At 46.3% G+C, this 20,982-nt stretch overlaps 1 protein-coding gene across 5 annotated transcripts in view; it reads right to left on the reverse strand.

Moving 5' to 3' along the window:
* Window positions 1-8,136: 8,136 nt before the first annotated feature.
* The window catches only part of MARCHF8 (membrane associated ring-CH-type finger 8), a 125,876-nt gene continuing 113,030 nt past the window's right edge, over window positions 8,137-20,982 (reverse strand). For 4 of the 5 annotated variants that reach the window (XM_032837485.1, XM_032837514.1, XM_032837504.1 and 1 more), the window contains exons 4-8: window positions 15,959-16,041; window positions 14,877-15,716; window positions 13,256-13,436; window positions 11,173-11,320; window positions 8,137-10,750 (exon numbers count right to left, since the gene is read on the reverse strand). In XM_032837485.1, coding sequence (XP_032693376.1) covers window positions 10,446-10,750; window positions 11,173-11,320; window positions 13,256-13,436; window positions 14,877-15,716; window positions 15,959-16,041 — 1,557 coding nt within the window. In that variant the 3' untranslated portion in view covers window positions 8,137-10,445. The remainder of the gene's footprint in view (window positions 10,751-11,172; window positions 11,321-13,255; window positions 13,437-14,876; window positions 15,717-15,958; window positions 16,042-20,982) is intronic. The other variant, XM_032837523.1, reaches the window with a different exon arrangement.

Here is a 20,982-nt window from a genome sequence, read left to right on the forward strand (position 1 = left end):
TTGGTTAATTATGTTCTCTGCAGCTGGCCCTTGGCCTTGCCCATTCCCCCGCAGCTGGGTATTTAGTAGCACACCCCAGCATGGCTAAAGACAGGGAAAACCCCACTTCTGTGCACAAACTCTGTCTAAACCTCTGGCTGACCCCTAAGCCAAGCATGCATGTGGCCAGCTACAAATAGCTCAACCGAGGATCAAACCACTAACGCGAGATTTGTTAAACAATTTTCAGTTTCAGCTCAACCAAGTTAACTGCCAGCTTAAAAAAAAGTCCTCTTCAGGAGCGCCTGGGTGGCTCAGTGGGTTAAGCCTCTGCCTTCAGCTCAGGTCGTGATCCCAGGGTCCTGGGATCGAGCCCCACATCGGGCTCTCTGCTCAGCGGGGAGCCTGCTTCCTCCTCTCTCTCTGCCTGCCTTTCTGCCTACTTGTGATCTCTCTCTATCAAATAAATAAATAAAATCTTTAAAAAAAAAAAAAAAAAAAAGTCCTCTTCAGAGGAATCTATGAGAACGCAGAATCTCTACAAAATGATATTCACAATACCCAGGGCACAATCCAAAATTATTCAACATAAAAGGAAAATGTGACCTACTCTCAAGGGAAAAGGCAACCAAGAGAAACTGATCATATATGATAGCACAGATATTGGAATCAATAGATAATGATTTCAATGAAGCTTTTATACCTGTGCTTTGTGGGTTAAACGAAATATATTATCAATTCATGAAAGGATAGGACATCTCAGCAGAGAACTATACATGGTAAAAGAGAAGAAGAAGGAGAAGAGCGAAGAGGAAGAAAAAGAATCATCATCAGATGGAAATTCTATAACTAAAAATATCTGGAAAAAATAATCTAGCAGAACAGAGACGAGAGAGCAAGGAATCAGTGAACTTGAAAACAGATCAATAGAAATGATCTAATCTGAAGCAAAAAGAGATTTTTTTTTTTTACATGAACAGAGCTTCAGAGATCTATGGGACAATTTCAAAAGGTTTTACATACATGTCATTGGGAGTCCTAGAAGGAAAGGGGAGGTAAAAGACGATGGGGCAGAGCAAATATCTGAAGAAATAAAGGCCAAAAATTTCCCAAATTTGGTGAGAAACAAATTTATAGCTTCAAGAAGCTCAGCCAAACCTAAGCCCAAGCAGAATAAATACAAAGAAAACCATACTTCAGAGACAAAGAATGAAAGAGACTACACAGAATTCTATAACCAGCAAAAATATTTCTCAAGTATGATAAAGAAATTTCCAGGTCCAATAAAATAAAAAGAATCTATTGCCAGCAGATCTACAAGAAATGCTCCCAGGGAAACTCAGATCCTCAGGAAGGACAGGCAGTATCAGATTGGTAAATATTCGGTAAATGTAAGAGACTTTCTCCCCTCCTCCCTCCTTTAAAAAGTAAATATTATTTGAAGCAAATATTACAACACTGTCATGTGGTATTTATAATACATGTAAACAAAACAGGAAGATAGCATCAAAGATAATGGGTGTTGAAAGACTATTTCAGGCACATGGTTTCTACATCTTCTATCAAAGGGTACAATATTAATTCTAAGTAGTTTGTGAAATTGTAAGTAGGTAGATTATAACCTCTAGAGCAACCACTAAAATAATATAAATAAGTATAGCTAAAAACCGAGAGGACTTAAAATGGAATTCGAAAAATATATCAATAATTTAAAAGAAAGGAAAAAAAAAAAAGAGGAACAGAGAAACAAAAACACAGAGGACAAATCAAATAATAAAATGCCAGGCACAGAACCAACCATATCAGTAATTACAGCAAAGGCTTTAAGGACTAAAAACTCCAGCTAAAAGGCAAAGGTGATGAGAATAATTTAAAAATCAATACCCAACTACATGCAATATACAAGACACAGACTTTAAATCCATAGCAGTGTCAAGCAAATATTTTAAGTTTGGTATGCCACATATAATCTGCTGCACTTTTAATTGTTTTTAATTTTTTTGAGATTTTATTATTCTGAGACACAGCAAGAGAGTGAAGGCAGATGATTAAGCCACCCAGGTGCCTCTGTTTTACAACTTTAAAAGGTTGTTTTAAAAAATGCAGCAGGGGGCACCTGGGTGGCTCAGTGGTTAAACATCTGCCTTTGGCTCAAGTCATGATCCCAGGGTCCTGGTCCCACATCAGGCTCCCTGCTCATCAAGGAGTCTGCTTCTCCCTCAGCCTCTGCCTCTGCTGCTTTCCCCACTTGTGCTCACACTCTCACTCTCTCTCTTAAATAAAATCTTCTAAAAATTAAATTAATAAAATTATAAAACACTAGCTCAAGAACTTTACGAAAATTTGCCATGGGCTGGATTTGGCCAGTGGATTATAGTCTGTCAGTCCTGGTATGAAAAGATAGATAAGCGGGTGCCTGGGAGGCTCAGTCAGTTAAGTGTCTGCCTTCAGTACAGGTCATGATCCCAGGGTCCTGTTCAACTGGGAGCTCAATCCTTCTGCCTCTTCCCCTGCTTGTGCTCTCTCTCTCAAATAAAAATATAAAATCTGTTCAAGATATGTCCCCAAAGGCAAAGGAAACAAAAGCGAAAATGAACTTTTGGGACTTCATCAAGATCAAAAGCTTCTGCACAGCAAAGCAAACAGTCAACAAAACAAAGAGGCAGCCCACGGAATGGGAGAAGATATTTGCAAATGACAGTACAGACAAAAGGTTGATATCCAGGATCTATAAAAAACTTCTCAAACTCACACACAAAACAGATAATCATATCAAAAAATGGGCGGAAGATATGAACAGACACTTCTCCAATGAAGACATACAAATGGCTATCAGACACATGAAAAAATGTTCATCATCACTAACCATCAGGGAGATTCAAATTAAAACCACATTGAGATACCACCTTACACCAGTTAGAATGGCCAAAATCAACAAGACAGGAAACGTGTTAGAGAGGATGTGGAGAAAGGGGAACCCTCTTACACGGTTGGTGGGAATGCAAGTTGGTGCAGCCACTTTGGAAAACAGTGTGGAGATTCCTCAAGAAATTAAAAATAGAGCTTCCCTATGAGCCTGCAATTGCACTACTGGGTATTTATACCAAAGATACAGATGTAGTGAAAAGAAGGGCCATCTGTACCTCAATGTTTATAGCAGCAATGGCCACGGTCGCCAAACTGTGGAAAGAACCAAGATGCCCTTCAACGGACGAATGGATAAGGAAGATGTGGTCCATATACACCATGGAGTATTATGCCTCCATCAGAAAGGATGAATCCCCAACTTTTGTAGCAACATGGACGGGACTGGAAGAGATTATGCTGAGTGAAATAAGTCAAGCAGAGAGAGTCAATTATCGTATGGTTTCACTTATTTGTGGAGCCTAACAAATAGCATGGAGGGCAAGGGGAGATGGAGAGGAGAAGGGAGTTGAGGGAAATTGGAAGGGGAGGTGAACCACGAGAGACTATGGACTCTGAAAAACAACCTGAGCATTTTGAAGGGGCGGAGGGGTGGGGTGGGAGGTTGAGGGAGCCAGGTGGTGGGTATTAAGGAGGGCACGTATTTCATGGAGCACTGGGTGTCGTGCAAAAACAATGAATTCTGTTACACTGAAAAGAAATTTTAAAAAATTTTTCAAAAAAAAAAATATTTCTATAAAAAATATAAAGAAGATTTGTGAATGGCAAATAAGCACATGACAAGAAGCACACAAAAAGACACGCAACATCATTAATCACTGGGAAAATGCAAATTAAAACTACAAATGCAAATTAAAAGCAGGGGCACCTGGGTGGCTCAGAGGGTTAAGCCTCTGCCTTCGGCTCGGGTCATGATCTCAGGGTCCTGGGATCGAGCCCCGCATCAGGCTCTCTGCTCAGCAGGGAGCCTGCTTCTCCCTCTCTCTCTCTGCCTGCCTCTCTGCCTACTTGTGATCTATCTCTGTCAAATAAATAAATAAAATATTAAAAAAAAATAAAAGCAAATTACAGCTACGTATCTATGTGAACAGCTAAAATTCTTATATTTTAGGTTAGTGATTGACAACACCAAATGTTGCAAGGGTCTAAAGTAACTGGAAGCCTTCCACTTTGTTGGTGGGGATGTAAAATGGTACACCTGCTTTGTGAAAATGTTTCTTTAGTTTCTTATAAAACTAAACATCTCTACCCTCTCTGAACCAGCATTTTGTGCCTAGGTATTTACCCAAGAGAAATGAAAATGTGTCCACAAAAAAAATCTTAACAGTTCTATTCATAATGGCCAAAAACTGGAAAGAGCTCAAGTCTCCAACCATAAGAAAATGAAGAGACTGTTATATTTATACAGTGGAATACTATTCAACACAAAACAGGAATGTGCTGATACGGGGCATAGATAAAACTCAAAAATATTGTGCTGACTTAAAGAACGCTTACACAAGAGTGTGAGCTCCATGACTTCACTAAAATTAAGCTCCAGGACAAGCTAAAACCAAAAATCAAAACTACGATTTTGCTTCAGAAGGTATGGGGACAGGGGTGGCCTGGGAAAAGGCATCGCAATTTTCAGGACTGAGATAACGTTCTGTATTTTAACACAGAACCTATGGTTTCGGGTTTCACAAGTATATACATCTGCCAGACTCATCAGATGGTACACTTAAGTTTTATACATTTCACAGTATGTAAATTTTTCCTAAGAACAAAAAGAACCATAAACACATGCTGAATTGTAGCTAACGATATACAAATTGAGGTGGGGTAAAGTACACACTTCCGGTTGCAGTCTACTCTGAAAGGCACTCAAAAAGCAAGGTGATGGAAGGACAGTGTAATGAACAGATGGAAATACATGGTAAAGCTTATACAGCAAAATGCTAACTGTAGAATCTAGGGTACATGAAATCTCACTAGGCAATTACTTAAAATTTTGTATTAAAATTTTTCGTAATAAAATGGAGAAAAAAATGAGCCAGTTACATCAAACCAGAGTTAATGTTCTTTCACCAGAAAAAGCACCTATGATTTAATGTAAAACATACCCAAAAAAAACAAGAGAAATGGCCAAGGCATGGAAATTCACACAAGCAGACACATACAGTAAACAAGACGCTCAATCTCATTTATCCAAGAACGCAAAGTAAAACATCAATGATAAGAGAGAAGACAATAATTTTAGTAACAATTTAAAAAATACCTCCATGACACAATGTAAGGAGAGACCAATTCTTTTAAGTGAGCCATTCTGGAGGGTGCTTTTGGAACTTAAGTACCTTTACCTTTTTCTCTCCTTCTAGGAATTTATCTTCCAAACCGCTCCCCACGCCACACACACATGTGCGTGCACATACAAAGATAAATGTCATGGATGTGGACTTCAGCCTTGTTTCTAATATCAAAATTCAATTAAACATCCTTATCATTGCAGTCACGTGACTGCTGTAAGCAACACGCATTTCCCAGATCTTTCAGACACGTGGAGAGTATGTGACGCCTCTACCGCCTGACTACGGCCCAGAACCCCCGCCTTCCCGGGACCCAGCGCTGGGCTCCTGCTCAAGGCCTTTCCCTGAAAAGGGGGTGTTTGATGTTCTTTTTTTTTTTTTTTTTTTTTTAAACCCATGCTGACCGCTTTGCTTGTTGCATGTCTGCCCCTCCCCTCGGAATGTTTAGTCAGACATTTCATCTTTTCCAAAGGGACCAGCTGCTCCTGGTCATCTAGGTAGTTCTACTATAGCACCAGGCTCACCCTCCTCCCACCAGCCTGACACCCCAAATGATGAGCATTAAGTATGTCACTATGCCACTGAATGGGGCTATAAGTCTGTTAAGGTTTCTTACAAAACAGGAGGCTGGCCTGCGTGTAGTCTGCCCCCCTGGAAGTGTGCCAGGCCGCAGCCGTCACCCCATCACTTCGTGGCTGCTGTTAAAGGGCAGAAAGGCCTCGGGACAGCAGGGTCAAGCCTGTGTGCAACAAGACCCCACTGGGCATCTCTTCGGCCACCCTCACCAAATTTGGTGGATCCCCAAAGCAGAGAGGCTCCCCTCCGGGAGCACCCCCCACCTCACCTTTTCACCCACCATTCCTCTTTCAGCTCCACCCTCCTCACCCCTCCAACCACTAGTCAAGCACTCCCACCCTCCCATGGGCACATACCTGTTTAACTCCTCCGTGGTCACCTCCTCCAGAGGCCTCAGCAGCTCCCGAAGTCAGGCAAGGACACTTGGCAGAGTATCCTCCCGCTTAGTTCCCAAGTCTCCTGGCAGTTACTCCAGTACCCTTAACTGGTGGACGATTCTCTGGGATCACCTAGAGAACAGTACGTACAGGGCAATCCTGGCCTCCGTTTTCACCTTGGGCATACAGGTAAAGGTAGGTGCCTGCCCTCGGCACACACAGCCCTGTGAACGGTTTTCAGTCTCGAGGCAGAAGGACCTATGACACCACCATGATTCAGGGAGGCCCCATCAGAGACTGGGAGATACAGCCAGGCTGAGCTATGGCCAGAACCTCCCTGGTTCTCCTATTCAGCAAGGCTGTGGCTCAGTAAGTGTTTCAACACACAAGGGAATTAGACAATAATCACCTGCTCCATGGTCACATCGCCAGACACACCCTGAACTTGAATCTGGCTTCTCGCAGGGCACGGAGTCCAAGTAGAGCCTGGATGTTTGAAGCAAGCACAGCTGTGTGAGCAACTTCTGTCTTTACTCCCACGCCCGCACACTCTCCTGAACCCAACCCCTCCCACCAACCAACCACCAGTGTCTGGGGGAGCCATCCTCCCTGCCTAGGAAAACAGATACCTCCAGAGGCTGCATGATTTTCTTCCCCAACGTGCAAGTCAGAGGATCATGGAAAGGGGGACGAGAACCACTGGAATGCCTGCCGATGTTCCCAGCCTTCTTGCAGGAAAACACTTTCATGGCAAAAATCCCTTTTTAAAGAGATGCTTTATTGCTGCGATTAGACCCCCGTGTATAACACAAACAACCCCCCTAGAGAATGATTCAAGTAATACCGAGAAACAGTGAACATACACAAAAGGGTACAAAACCAGACATTCAGATAACTAGAAACTTCACAAGTTAAGAAAATCTTCGAATGTGAAGTGCCTTTTAGAAACTACACCACACATGCCAGTGTAAATTTGGTTTTTATTAACAATCAGCTTTCTATAAACATTGCCTGTAAATAGGTGAAGAGCTGCACAACTTATGTCCAAAACAAAAATAAATGCTTTTACTTCCCTGTGTTCCAGTCCTTCCTTGGGCTGGAGAGGGAAGCTGCATATTTCAAATCAGATTCAAAAGGGAAAGTATTCAAAAAGTGACTTTGCCTCAGGCCAAATGCACAGCATCACGGCTCCTGGCCCTGTGGTTCCCAGACCCCCTCCAGCCCTGCAGCCAACCCAACGGGTGGCAGCAGCAGCCCCAGCTGTGCAGGCCCTACCTGAGGCTCTGGAACTGGCCCACTGCCTGTGGCCTGCATGTCTGCAATCAGGTGGGGCTCACCAGCAAGGCTGAAAAGCAGACCCATAAGACTGAAAAGAGTGGAATGAGGCAGAAAAGGAGGAGACGGAAGAGGCCTTTGATAGTTTCCAGAATTTCTTAAAATCCACCCAGACACAAAAACTAAATTCCTGCTGGCAGCCAAAGTTGGAAGTGCTCGAGCCAACTTTTGAGGGAACAGAGGCCAAATCAGAGAGGGCTGACTGGCAACACCCAGGAAGCCACTTCCCTCTCCTCCTGGCCTGGCCCCCCAAGTACCAGGCTCCAGGCCCTGAGACCACCAGCTCATCCCACATTTCTGGTTCAGCCAAATGTTGTCCGCCCACCAAAGCCACGTGCAGAATGAGGGGAAACTGGGGAATAAATAACCCCCCCAAAAACTTGAAGGCAAGCGGCTACGACTAAAGGAACCCCCTGGCAGATCCGCTGCGCCCACTAGATGGCAGCAGAGCACCACCTTTCCAGAGCTTGGGCCTCCAGGGTCCATCTCTGGGAGTTAGTGATTAGAGCAGAGACTAAGAATGGAATCAGAGGTGCTCAACTAGAACCTACGAGAAAAAAAAAGGCAAGGGAGCATTGTGTGTGCCATCCCAGGCGAGGAAAGAAAGATGTGGGATGGACCGTCCCCAGGCAGAAGGCTTTTTTCTAGGAGCTTGGTGGTGATGAGACGGTGTTAGGCCTTCCTGAAAAGAAGTGAGGGTTTCACATGAGAATTTGGTCAGGCACAGGAGCAACACAGCAGTCATGGGTTATAAAGGCACCTCTGCCATAGGGGGTGCCAGCCGTGACAGGTGGGCTGCCCAGAGGCTGTCCCTACCTAAGCACACTTTCCTCTCTGCCAGAAATCTAGTGACTTTCAAGTTCAGTGCAAGGGGTTCCATCAGGGACAGGGGAAGGAATCCCACTTAAAAATCGATCCCAGTCTTCACATGACTGCTCATCTGCTCTAAGAGGGCAGCGACAAGGGGCCTTCCCTGGGCAGCTCCTAAGGGGCACAGGCAGGGCTGGCCCAGGACTCCGCTCCCCTGAGTGGAGATACTGTGTAGCTACCGGCCGTCCCCAGGCTGAGAAGGGGTGTGGGTAATTGCACTTTGGGGCACAGTGAACACGGGCCCGAATGGACGCAGCCTGGGAGGTGGAGCGAGCGAGCAGGCTGACCTATTTTTCAGGGGACGGCCAGAGGAAGGCCACAGTGCGGTGGCTCCTTAGACCAGGGTCCGTGACGCCAACAAATGAGACACAGGATGGGAAGAGACGGCAGGACAAAGCTACCCTCCCCCAGAGCTTAGATGCACTTCAGCCTCCTCCAGGCTTTCAAAACAAACCAGAGCACTTCCACTCTGAAAGGCAAAGGGATCGTCTTGTGTTTGCTTCATCCTCTTAGCAGGACAGGGGAGTCAGCTAAGGTTCAGGGGACTGAGGGCAGGACCCCCGGGCACCCTTCTCCTCAGAGGAGGCTTACACATGCAGAGTCGCCTGGAGAGTAAGTACCTGCGCACGCTCGTGTTACACTGCAGACCCTCCTGGCCTGTTTTCCTGGAGTTGACTCCTATTTTCCTGGTAATGTGAAACTCATTTTTAAAAAACAGAATTTTAAGCAGACTTTTTAAAGGGACAAAGGCCATTTGATGGTAGTGATTTTGGTTTTGTCTTATGAAAATGGTACAGGAAATAATCCCTGATGACAGAACGAACTGATCACAAGAATCCTCTCTGTGCAGTCCCGTTAAGGCGATAAATGGGTAGAGGGATGGCTGAGGGCAGTGACCATGGGCCATGGCAGTTTGCTGCTCACTCCTGGCCTTCGTCCCAGAGCCAGCCCGTCTGTCTCTCTTCCTGGGCCAGCGATCCACAGAACCTCCCCCGAAGCAGAAGCCGTCCAGGGTGGCAGGCACCCAAGGAGCACCCTCTGGGGCCGCGCCCCAGGCCAGGGCAGTGCACGCTTACTCTTTCAGTGAAGCCTCACAAACTGGAGAGGTTTGTCCGGAAAGGAGTCGTTTTTAAATATTCAGTTTTGTTCTAATTACTCACTTGCTTCCTTTCGTTTAGATCTCACAAAACCTTCTTTTTCAAAGTTGACCAAAAAGAAATGTTTGGGGAAGGCCTGTGACATAAACACTTGTCATAAAATAGGCTTGAAACCACAAGAATTAGGCTCAAATTGCCATGCGGCATCCATTAATTCCCATGAAATGTTAGGAAAAAGCCTCCAATCTGTTTGTCCTTGCTTTAGAGCCACAAGTCCCTTTTATGGACACAGAGTAGATGTCGGGTTTCTTAGAATATATAAGGCAAAGAGGGTTTTAGATCTATTATAATGTAAAAGAGATAATGAAAGGAAGGCTTCTAAATGAGATGTTCTTTTAAATGTCAATCCCACTGGACACACATATTACAAAATAAAGATTCTCTTTTTGTAAAGTGCTGTTTGCTTAGTGAATCACTCGCCACCATGCACAGAGCACCACAGCCCCGTCTGCTCAGGAAAACGGTCAGTGGCAGCATTGGCAGAGGGACTTGGCTCCCCACGCTCTTCTCGGGGAGGAGGGAAATCTTCTCATCATGGCTAGACATTCCCGAACACTCTGTGCCAGGGTAGGGACTGCTGCCAACTGGGAGAGGCCAGGCTTCGAGGCCAGGGTGCCACCCTGCTCCTGCTCTTCCCTTGGGTTTGGCATTTTATTCTCTCATTCTGCTCATGAGCCAGAACAGCCAGCATCCCATCATAGAGCATCACGGGGACCTCCCTTCCCATGCAAATGCTGGCAGAAGGGGAACCCGGCCATGCACAGCCAACGTGAGGGCTTTCCAGAAGATTCACTAAGGAGGGTTTAGAAAAAGAGAAGCCATTAAAACAGTCACCTGCCCGGTCTATGCTATTAAAGGACATAAGGAAAGGTACACAACTGACAGTAAACAATTTCCTTCAGCGGTTCTTTGATGTCTAGGAAAACTATTCCTCCACAAAATCAGACATGAACGATTTCTGTTCCAGTGTCTTCAGGTTCTGTCCAACAAGAAGAGTTTGTGTCAGAATGACAGATTCCATGTCCATCTTTATTTTCAAAGTTGGCTTCTGTTAGTGCAGACTTTTCAAAAATATTCTTTTTGCTTGTTTCTGGACAGTTCTGAACATAGATTACTCTGTTATAAGCCTTGAGTCTCTTCCATAGCTGCACGTACACTTTGCACTGAACGTACATAAAAAGAAGTCCGCCGGTAAAGCCGATGGCCACAACCACCAGTTTAGTCCAAAAGGGCCACTCTAGGATTCCTGGAAGGGGAAAAACCCGGTTAGCCTATCTGCAGACCTAATTTAAGATCTGAAGTAAATAAAACACAACTTCTGACCTTCCCATAACCAATGGAATCTTTACTCATCAAATCCTGCTTCATCGTAAGTGGGGAGCCAGAGGGTGTCCATTCTCTTATCCTGCTGCTCTTCCAGGAGATTCTCCCTCTCTTCTCCCTGACTGATCTCTTCTGACTGGGTTTTTTAAGAAGTACTCACCACAGCAAGAGAAACATCCAAAAAGGATGCTTGGTGCCTCTTAACTGATGCCCCCACTCCAGAAATCCAGATATTTGAAGCCTGACTTAAAAACCGATCTGGAACGATGTCCCGATCCTAGCACCCCTGTGTGTTATCCAGGATGTCTACGCTGTGCTCCTCTTCCACCCTGAGCACATACATACCTGTTGCCTGTCCGTGTTTGATCTCCTCGGTGGTACGGTCAATCAGCACATACAAGGACCAGACCACGCAGGTGATGGCGATGACATGGAACGTCACCGAGCACATGATCTTCCTGCGCTCACTGGCCGTCATCTGCAACCTCTCCCACTGGAAAGACCACACACAGAGCATGAGGTGCAGGACCCCAATGGAAAGGGCAACAATGGGGGTGAGAGCATTGTAGATGGGTAAGATTGGCTTTCTTGCCCCTCCCCTTTCCCCAGACTTCATGAATTTTCCCAAATACCAAAAGTCATTCTCCTTAAACCAACCAGGTACCAGGCACTGGTATTCTGTCGACAGCCAACTTTTCATGCAATGAAAAGAAGCTGGGATCAAGATGAGCTATGAACCACTACCAGGTATCAGTCCTCCTGTCTCCTTATTCTTGCAGGCAGACAGCCCATGGCTAGCTGAAGGCCTCTATGGTTTCAGTCCTGATGAAAACAGCATGTTGGCCCCCGACCCAGGTGGCACACACGAGACCTCCCTGCCTCGCTGACTAGCGTGGGCAAGGGGAGGAGGGTTAATGACACCACGACACACTAGCAGATGGGTCACACTACATCGTGAAGGTGATGGCGGGAGGCGCTCACTCTTTGGTCCTTTGCTACTTTGGCAGCAATAGCTTGAAACTGATGCTAAGAGTTCCTGGTATAAGCAGGCTCTGCAAGTCCCATCTCCTCTAGGAGCTCATTAACTTACTCCAAAGAGCCAGATTTTTTTTTTTTCATTTACTGCTTTCCAAATCAGAAGAAAACACATAAGCGTAGAGAAAAAGAACAAAGTGTGAACACTCTGCATATCCTTGGCCAGCCCTAGTCATTGCGTCTTTCCAGAGAGATCTGTGCAGGACAAGCTGAGAATAGAGCCTCGTGGATTATCTACATTGGTCAAAGTGCTATAAGCCTGACTTGAGAGGCCAGCGCAGAGTAGGTACCCAATAAATCCATGGGGCAAAACATTCTTCAAGTAGTTTACATCTGCCTTCTCCAACAGCGTGAATGCTTTCTGCTATGGTTTTATATAGTATCTTCTTTTGGCTTTCCTCCTAAAATCCCCCCTGCTCCCTGATCTCCTACTATTTCCTAAGACGCACTCAGTCCAAGCCTTCCACACTGCCCTGCAATGCTCACACACACTGTTTTGGTATATGCTTCTCTATACAACTGGACCTCTTTAAACTCCTTTCACTTAACTCCAAATCCTACTACTGATCCTTCAGAAACGGCTTTAACACCCAAACATTCTGTGACACAACCACCATTCTACCTCCCCAAGGCTCCAGCCCATAGCCCATACTTCCTCCTTTGAATGTCTGACGTGCTCTGCCACCACTTAATGTAGCCTTCACTTGGCAATGTCATGTGTTGTGATTTGATTGTGTGATTGTCCTTGAATACACATACCAAAATTCTGAGATAAGAACAAGTCTTACTCTTCCAAATAAAACCTCATGTGCTGGGCATATAAACAAACACATTAAACCATTTACACAGGAGGCCCAAACCAAAGGAGGCTCCGTGCAGAGGGAGCCGTGACATGGGGTGTGAAGAGAGCCACGTTTCCCATAAGGCCTACGGTTCCTCTTTTCCCACCCACCCTCCCCTTACCGACTGGCAAATACTTATCACAGGTACCAAACAAGTAACTATGTGCTTTGCACAGGAGGGAGATACTAATGTCTAATAATAAACAGTCCTAATCAGAGAGAAGACACGAACAGTTAATACATATAAAATTAAATGCTAAGATGTCACAAAACAGTCTGTGATCAACGGCCAAACAACTGACACAGACAAGAAAGCAGTCTTAGTTTGACGGAAAAACACCTTAGGACCGAAGGGTTAGAAAGAGCTTCTTCCCAAGAGGAAGGAGTGGGAAAGAAGACCTGGAAAGGATTACACCAGTAGCAGGAATGCACGCGCCAGCACCCACTTCCGACAGAGGAGCGCAAGGCTTCGCCTGTGCAGAGATGCTGACTCAGCCCAGGCCCTCATTTCAGTGAGGCAAGGGCGCCTCCAAAGGTGTCCTACCACATACCTTCCTCAGAGGCTTCAGCTTGACCTCCATGATGAACTCGTACTTGCAGAGCTCACAGCAGCGCGCGTCCGAGCTCTTGATCCACTGCTGCAGGCACGTCTGATGCACAAAGTGCAGGCTCCCCGTGCAGCGGCAGGGGGTGATCAGGGGGCTCTCGTCGTCCCCCTCACAGTGGCAGATCCTGTGGGGAGAGGAGAGCCAGGCATTACCAGGAGACCCGCATGCCAGAGAAGAGGACGCTCCAGGGGAGGGCTGGTCCCCCAGTGAAAACTTTCAACAACAAACATCACAGAAAGGACCACAGGCACAAAACACACAAACACGGATGTGGACAGTGACTACAAACTAGAAACTAGAAACTTCTAGCTTACGGTACCAATATGGAAAGTCTGGATGGCATTTGGCATCAGAGAGGAAAAAACAATATAAAAAATGACAAAGCAGTCATTTTTGGTAAGATTTAAGAACTTCACCGAAAGCCAAATTTAAGGCAACACGGAAGCATCCTTCACAACATGTTAAAACAATTAGAAGAAAAATTTCCGTGTAAAATGGAACCAGCACTCTACTTTCCAAAAATACCAATGACTTAAAAAGATGATGAATTTGTTTTTTGGCGGTAATCACAGACTTCACCTTCACACACCATACTACAGTACGTTTCCGGCCTCCCGCAGACAGTACACAGAGAAAACACAAGACCTCTCCTGGACCTATGAACCCCATTAGAAGGTGCCATTTCTTTTTTGAGGACACAAGAATTTAAAATCATTTTTGAGGACGTGAGAATTTTAAATCGTTCATGATTTCTAAGGGTGCATGCAAGAGGACATAGCCACTAACCTCAAGGAACTTAACAGACTTTTGAGACACAGAAGGGTCTGTTCCAGCTGCTGAAGAACAGGTAGGGATACCTGACCTGACAGGAGGTGGGCCCCAGCCCTGGCCATGCTCGCAGCTCTCTGTTTCTGTGAGAGGAGTTTCTGATCCAACTGTTAGAAATGGTAACAGCTGGCCCGGAAGGGACGCACAGGGAAAGGTTGGAAGAGGGAAAGCATGAGCGTGGTGACCAAAAGCGGATTCTTAAAGATTCTAGAGGCCAGACAAGGATGCTGCACACAGGAAGACAAAGGTGGGAAGTGGAGGCAGGACCCGGGCAGAGGTGGCCACATCCGAGTTAAAAAGAAGGAAGGAAGGTACTGCAGAAGGCCGGCCTCTTCCCATTCACGCTGTGTTGCAATTGGAACAAAGGGTAAAAATGAGGCTGGAAGGGGCAGCCAATGGTTAACTACTAGATCCTCGAGCTGGCAAACTGGAGATAACTATTTTCTCTCTTCCTTAAGCAAAGTCTACTTATTTTTGGTTGAGAAGAGTCAGCTTGGCCTTTAATATGTGTAGCTTCTTCCTCTTTTGTCATCTGTGAAACTATTTGGAACCCAGCTCATAAAAATTTGTCAAATGACACCAATACTCCACTCTTCTGGAGGAAGCTATCAACCCACAATCGTCTACCTACCGCCCATTACTTCATTTTCCTGAAACTTCACATATTAAAGCAAGATGAGGCCACCGAGGTATGGGGAGCAGAGCTGGCCGGAACGCTGGTTCTTGGCAAACCAACCTGCAGGCATCCCCTGACGTGGACACAGGAGAGATGGGGGGGCATTTTTCAGAGGGGGGAGAAGGACAATCCAGGTCACTGTCCTTCTCCGCTGAGCAGAGGGGCGCCCGCAGGACCTTGCTCTTCCACTTTGCAGATGTGCTGTCCTCAAAGACATCGTCGTCTCCCATTTCATCGGAGTAGAAGCCCGTGCTCCCTGCCAGCCCACTAGAGGACTTGGTGGTGTGCAGGTGGGCGGCACGGCTCTCCAGCTCCTGGAACCTGTGCAGGCTGCTGGCGCTCGAGCCGTGTGAGAGCGAGAACAGGTACTGGAGCAGTCGCCGGCCCCGGGACAAGGCATCGCCATTGGCTTTCTCTTCCAAAAGAGGGATGTGCATGCCCCCCTTGCCAGCTTCCGCCTCTGAGGCAGTTGACCGATGGGCAGAAAGGGAGGAAACATAAGAATGTTTGGAATTGCCAAGAGGTTTGTGATGCAGCACTCTTTTTCCCTTCTGATGGAACCTGTTAATTCTCAGACCCGGATCTGGAGGGAGGATCAATTTCCCTTCGGAGCAAGTTCTTTCCACGTAGTCAAAAGTTTCCACAGTATCCTGGGCCTTCTCACTCACATCGTTTAGGGATTTTGAGAACTTTAGTGTTCTTCTGGCTTTGGTATTGTCAGCAGGATTCAAGGCCTGGGCCCATTCAGAACCACAGGAATTTCTCTTGGACAATGTGTCTTTACAGATAACTGTCACAGTGAGCCCTTGTGTCAGAGAACTCGGGCCTGGAGGAGCTTTCAAGACAACAGCAGACTGCACGGGACTGTGGTGACAACACTCAGAACACACTGCCCTGGAACTGCATGCAGAGAACAGTGGAATAAAAGCACAGAAAGTGAAAACAATCTTGAGAACAGACATCGAAGGGAAGAAATGAGACTCGGGTGGTAACCTGGGGAGCAAACAGCACAGAACACTGAGCCGGCTGTTTACAGCAAAGGCATACTGACCGAGCAAATGGAAAATCGAGAACCTGCAGACACTAATGCTTATTTCCGGGATGTCACATGAACCACTCCAGCATGTGAAGCAGAGCGTTACCTGCAGATGTCCTGATTGGACGGCGTGACAGAAGATCGAGGGAAGGCGGACACCGGAGCCGACGCCAGCGAAGAACCCCCAGCCTGCAACGACACACCCTCGGTCAATTTCAGAGGAAAGAGCAAAAGGGATGGTGAACACCACCTCCTCCTGGAGGGCAATGAACAGAGAATCTAAGAACACCTGCTATATCCAACTGCTCACTGAGTCATACATATTTAAGGTCCTGATGTGCGGAGGCGAGACAAATCAAACAGCACTCTTTTGTTCTGTGTGGGTTCAAGCGTAGCCAAGAACTATCTGAGACTCTAAAGCAGCAATAGCAACCTCTGCAGATTCAGTGATCCTTATTTACTGAGCATCTGAATTTAATTAGTTCATACATAGTCAATATACCAAGTACTAGACAAGGGGGCGTATGCCTGGCTGGCTCAGTCGGTAGCGCCGCAACTCTTGATCTCAGCGTCGTATAAGTTCAAGCCCCACACTGGAAGCCTACAAGAAGAAAGGAAGGAAGGAAGGAGAAGGAAGGAAGGAAGAAAGAAGGAAACCAAGTACCAGATGGTATATGCAAATGCAAAAGAAATGTGAGGGGCCATCCCTGCCAGTGCTTACCTTCCCTACCTGGCTCTCTTTAACCTGGTTCCGGGGGGTAATCCTAATCAGGGTGGCTGGATGTGAGGGCTCTCTCCTACTCACCTCACACTGGGTCCAGGAAACCTTGCTACCCCACCAGATCTCTTTACACAGAAGGGAAACTAGTTGATCACAGGGCCATCAATCCGTAGCTCAACCTGGGGCCCAGGATGGGGGTGAGCACTGACGGTTCCCCAGAGTTCTAATCATGGGATTTGGAATTAAGAAAAAGAACCAAGAAAATTTAAATTTGAAAGAATGTGTCACGACCTAGAGCAAGGGCCCTGAGAGTTTATAAACAAGCCAAAATGAGAAAGGAGCTCTAGGAGGGTGAAGGAGCACCACAGCGGAAAGAGAAAGAGTGTGCCTGAGCCTCCCTCTGCGGGCTCCTTGCTAAGCCTTCTCTAGACGCACATTCCTGAGTTCCCACGGCCCTGGGAGCACCATGTGCATTCACATAAATGCATTCCTCCCTCCTAACACAGGCAGCATATCTGCCCCACACAACCTGAACAGCCACATGAAAGCCCACATTACCTCCCTACCTTGCCCACCCTACCTTCCCCACCCCTCTCCAAGTGGCCTTCGGCCCTGCTCCTTCATTCGAGGGAGCCCCACAATTTCCCCGCTGAGGAAAACGCCCCTAGTCTCGCTAAGCGCCATCCCCCAGGGCCACGCCCTCATCCTGGCACTGAAACTACGGGACCCCTGCCATGGACCACCCACCAAGCCAGCAGCACCACTGTCCAGAAGCTCTCTCCATCTGCCCTCTCCAGTAAATGCGCCCACGTGGGGAGAGAGCCAGGCCTGGCAGTCGGATTGAGGGCTTCAGTGGACCACTCTTCCTGCTCCCCAGCAGAAGAACTAAACATCACTTTAAATCCAGCTCAACCTGAAACTTGGTCCAAGAAGTTACATGATATCACACTGCATGTGTGTGCTAAAACCATGCAGCAGTACTCAACTAGCACAGCTGCTGAGTCACCAAAGAACCTACATGTTCTAACTGAACGTGGAAAATACTCAGTGTCCTGGGAGGAGGCAGGTCTCAGATGGGAAGCCGAAATCAAAAGAAAATGGCTTCTCACTCCTGTCCTGAGTTCAAGTGACCCAGGTCAAAAAGGTCTGGGGTTGTGATAACATCATCACATGCCCCAAAACAAGGGAGTGCTTGGAGGCAGGAGGGAAGAGCCTCAGGGCAGAAAAAAGCCTGTACTAAGGAAGCAGGGAGGTGGTCCACACCCACAGCAGGAGCTGGGATCACTTCCCCGTGGATTCCATGTCTCAGGCGGACCCCTGGGAACCCGCACAGTCACCTGTGTACTTGCAGCAGAGCATCATGCCTGTGAATTGGTGGCAGCTGTCCTAAGCCCATGATCTGCTTATTCAGGAAAAAGGAATAGTCTCAGCATCCTGTCTCTGTGTCCCTGTCCTCATTTCATCCTATCTAATCCCACAAAAATATCACGAGACACCTTCAACAGGTAATGTCCAAGCCTCAACAAGGCTCCCAGTTATAGAGAAAAAATTTTCTCTTCTCATTAGATCATGAGGTTTCAAGGAAAATTTTAAAATCTACTTTCTGTTGTTTGATATAAACACAAACCAACAGGGCACCTGGGTGTCTCAGTAAAGCATCTGCCTTCAGCTCAGGTCATGATCCCAGGGTCCTGGGATCAAATTCCACATGGGGCTCCCTGCTTAGCAGGGAGTCTGCATCTCCTTCCACCCCTCCCCCCTGCTCATCTCTCTCTCTCTCCCCCATTATCTCAATAAATGAAATCTTTATAAATAAATAAATGCAGACAGACACACAAACCAACAAATTTCTTATCCTGGAGGACCCCTTCTCCAATAAGAATGAGAAAACAAGCAAGATTTGTGGGGCTATCACAGATCTCATAAGAGGCTCCTGCTGTTTCCAGTTAAAGAGGAGCCCATGTTGAAGTTCGGGACCAGTCTACATGTCAAACCATCACCAAAGCACAGCATGAACAATTTTAAAGAGCTTAACTTGCGGCTGGTATCAAGTTGAGTAAAACCTATCAACCTACCGATGAGGATTTAAAAAGACTGGATTGATCGTTGACAGCAAGAAAAAAATGTAGCCTAGAAATACAGTTCAAATACAGTGCCAGGGTCCAACTGGGGAGGTCAAGATAGGTCAGGGGCCACTCTCAGAGGCCTGGAGCACTAAACCGCTCCCCCGCTCATCCTGAGGAGAGCAGCCGGGTGGCATGGGGGAGGCTATGAGTCAGCAGTCGTTGCCTTAAGCAGTCTGCCTTAAGGGAAAAGGAGAGAACCCTCTCTCTTCTACAAGATCAGACCACACAGGAATGTTGCTGATAAAAGTGTACATGGTCATAATGAGAACATTCCCATGTGTCAAAAAAACTAAAGCCCTGTGTTCCCGAGGTTTTTCTTGGTTCTCAAACAAGAGATTTTCTGGTCCTGTAAAGGAATGTAAAGCAATCTCAGTACAAAAAAATTTTTGTAAAAAATCCCCTCTTCTTAAGATGTCGTAATCAATTATGCAAACAAATGTCTGGATTGCATCTAGGCCTAAACCCAGTTGATTGTATTTCTTAGGAATGACAATTTTAGACAATCGTCAGTACTCAAGTCATTTGAGGGTCGTCCTTCCTATCAGACTCGTTGTTTTAAATTCTTTTATCAATGCTGCCAAAACAACCGAAGGAAAACTTCCCATATAGCTTCAGTAGAGAAGCTGGCATTTCCTTTTGCGAGAGCTTGCTGCCACAGAAAGGGTTATCATGACAGACTCATGAAGTAATTTCTCCGTTCATGCCGGGAACTTAACAATTTCACATCAGAGGGACTTTCTCACTGCAGGACACCAGCCGGACCTTCCCCAGCTCTCTTCTTGCTTCATGTCCTTTCCCTGTTCCTTCCAGTAGGTTACTTCCCAACCTCCCTCTCTCTACCAACCGTTCCCTCCTTCTCTGCTGTAAACCCTCAGTGGGTCTTCTTTTCCTTTACTGACAAAGCTACTTTTAAACATCTGGGGCTCAGGTCCCCAACAAAAGTGAATTCACCCATCTGATTTATATCAACAGGTATAGGGGCCACAAGAAATGGTCTGGTTGGGTTCATTTGCTTTTAAGCCAGGAGCAGTTTGAAGAATGACTGGATAAGGAGGGTAAGAGATAAGTGGGGCTCCTGTTTACAAGTGACCTCAAACTCAACAGAAAAAATGGGAAAAGGATTTCCCAATTTAGATGGCTCTCCAAACATAAGCTGCTTAGCCTCTCTTACAATGAGAACTACAAATTAAAACTACAATGAGATATACCATCAGCAACAACACCAAAAAAGCCTGTTTTTTTCTTTTTATATCACCTGATACCTGTGTTGGCAAATATGTGGGAAAACATCCATGCTTCTACACGACTGGTGTGAAAGCAAATTGCTAAATTCCATAAGATGGCAATCTGGCAATTACTAAATTACAAATGCACATTCACTTTGTCCTGGCAATTCTTCTTTCCGAATTCATCCTCACACATATGCACAAACGGGTTTGCTCAGCAAGCACTGTTTGGGGGAGCAATTGCCTGGCATAACCCCAGTGCCCGTGGGCACAGAGCTGACTGAGTTAATACACTGAGAGAAAGGAACACGAGGTGGTCATACAGCGAAGCAGAAGGGGCTGTTCTACCCAGTGCTGGGGGCACAGAGGGACAGGCAGAGGGGACAGCCATGCCCTGGGTGCTGGCCCATGCAGACTACACTGCAAGGCTCCTAATAGTGGTTTCCTCTGAAACATGGAGGGAGACCAGGGCCCCTGGGCATGAGGAACAAGGACTTCAGTGGAGATCCTTCCCAACCATGACATCCTTTTTACCATGAACACGTATTTCCTAACCACAAATTCATTTTTTAAATAGCATGTGATCAAAAGTTTGAGAAGTAAAATAAAACTAAAGCAGCACAGCCAGCTGTACTGATTTTCCAACTCTGGAAAAGCCAGTGAACAAACTGAGTGAGTCATGAGCGACATTTTTTAAAAATGAAACAAAATAGAAGATGTCAGAATGCACCTGACATCCTAAGGGTTAAGTCTTCTGGAGGAATTTTTTTTCTTTCAGTTGAGTTTGTGAGTAAACGGAGTTTCAATGTAAAAACGGTTTTGTACCAACAATCACGGTCAAAATCATTTGGAAATCACTACACCACTCTATTTCTACAAATACTAAACACCAAAAGAAGAAGAAGAAGATGGCACAGTCCAGAGAGCGGGCGGCACTGCCTGCACAGAGGTTTGAGAGGTGGGAGCTCTGGCTGGGCCCGAGAAGGAAGGCCTTTCCTCCACAAGGACAGCGTTTCCACCCAGATGACATTTCTAACGCTGGCTAACAAAGTGCCAC

The sequence above is a fragment of the Lontra canadensis genome, unplaced genomic scaffold, assembly GCF_010015895.1.
Source record: "Lontra canadensis isolate GAN:19392208 unplaced genomic scaffold, GSC_riverotter_1.0 scaffold3, whole genome shotgun sequence".
Classification (NCBI taxonomy): domain Eukaryota; kingdom Metazoa; phylum Chordata; class Mammalia; order Carnivora; family Mustelidae; genus Lontra; species Lontra canadensis.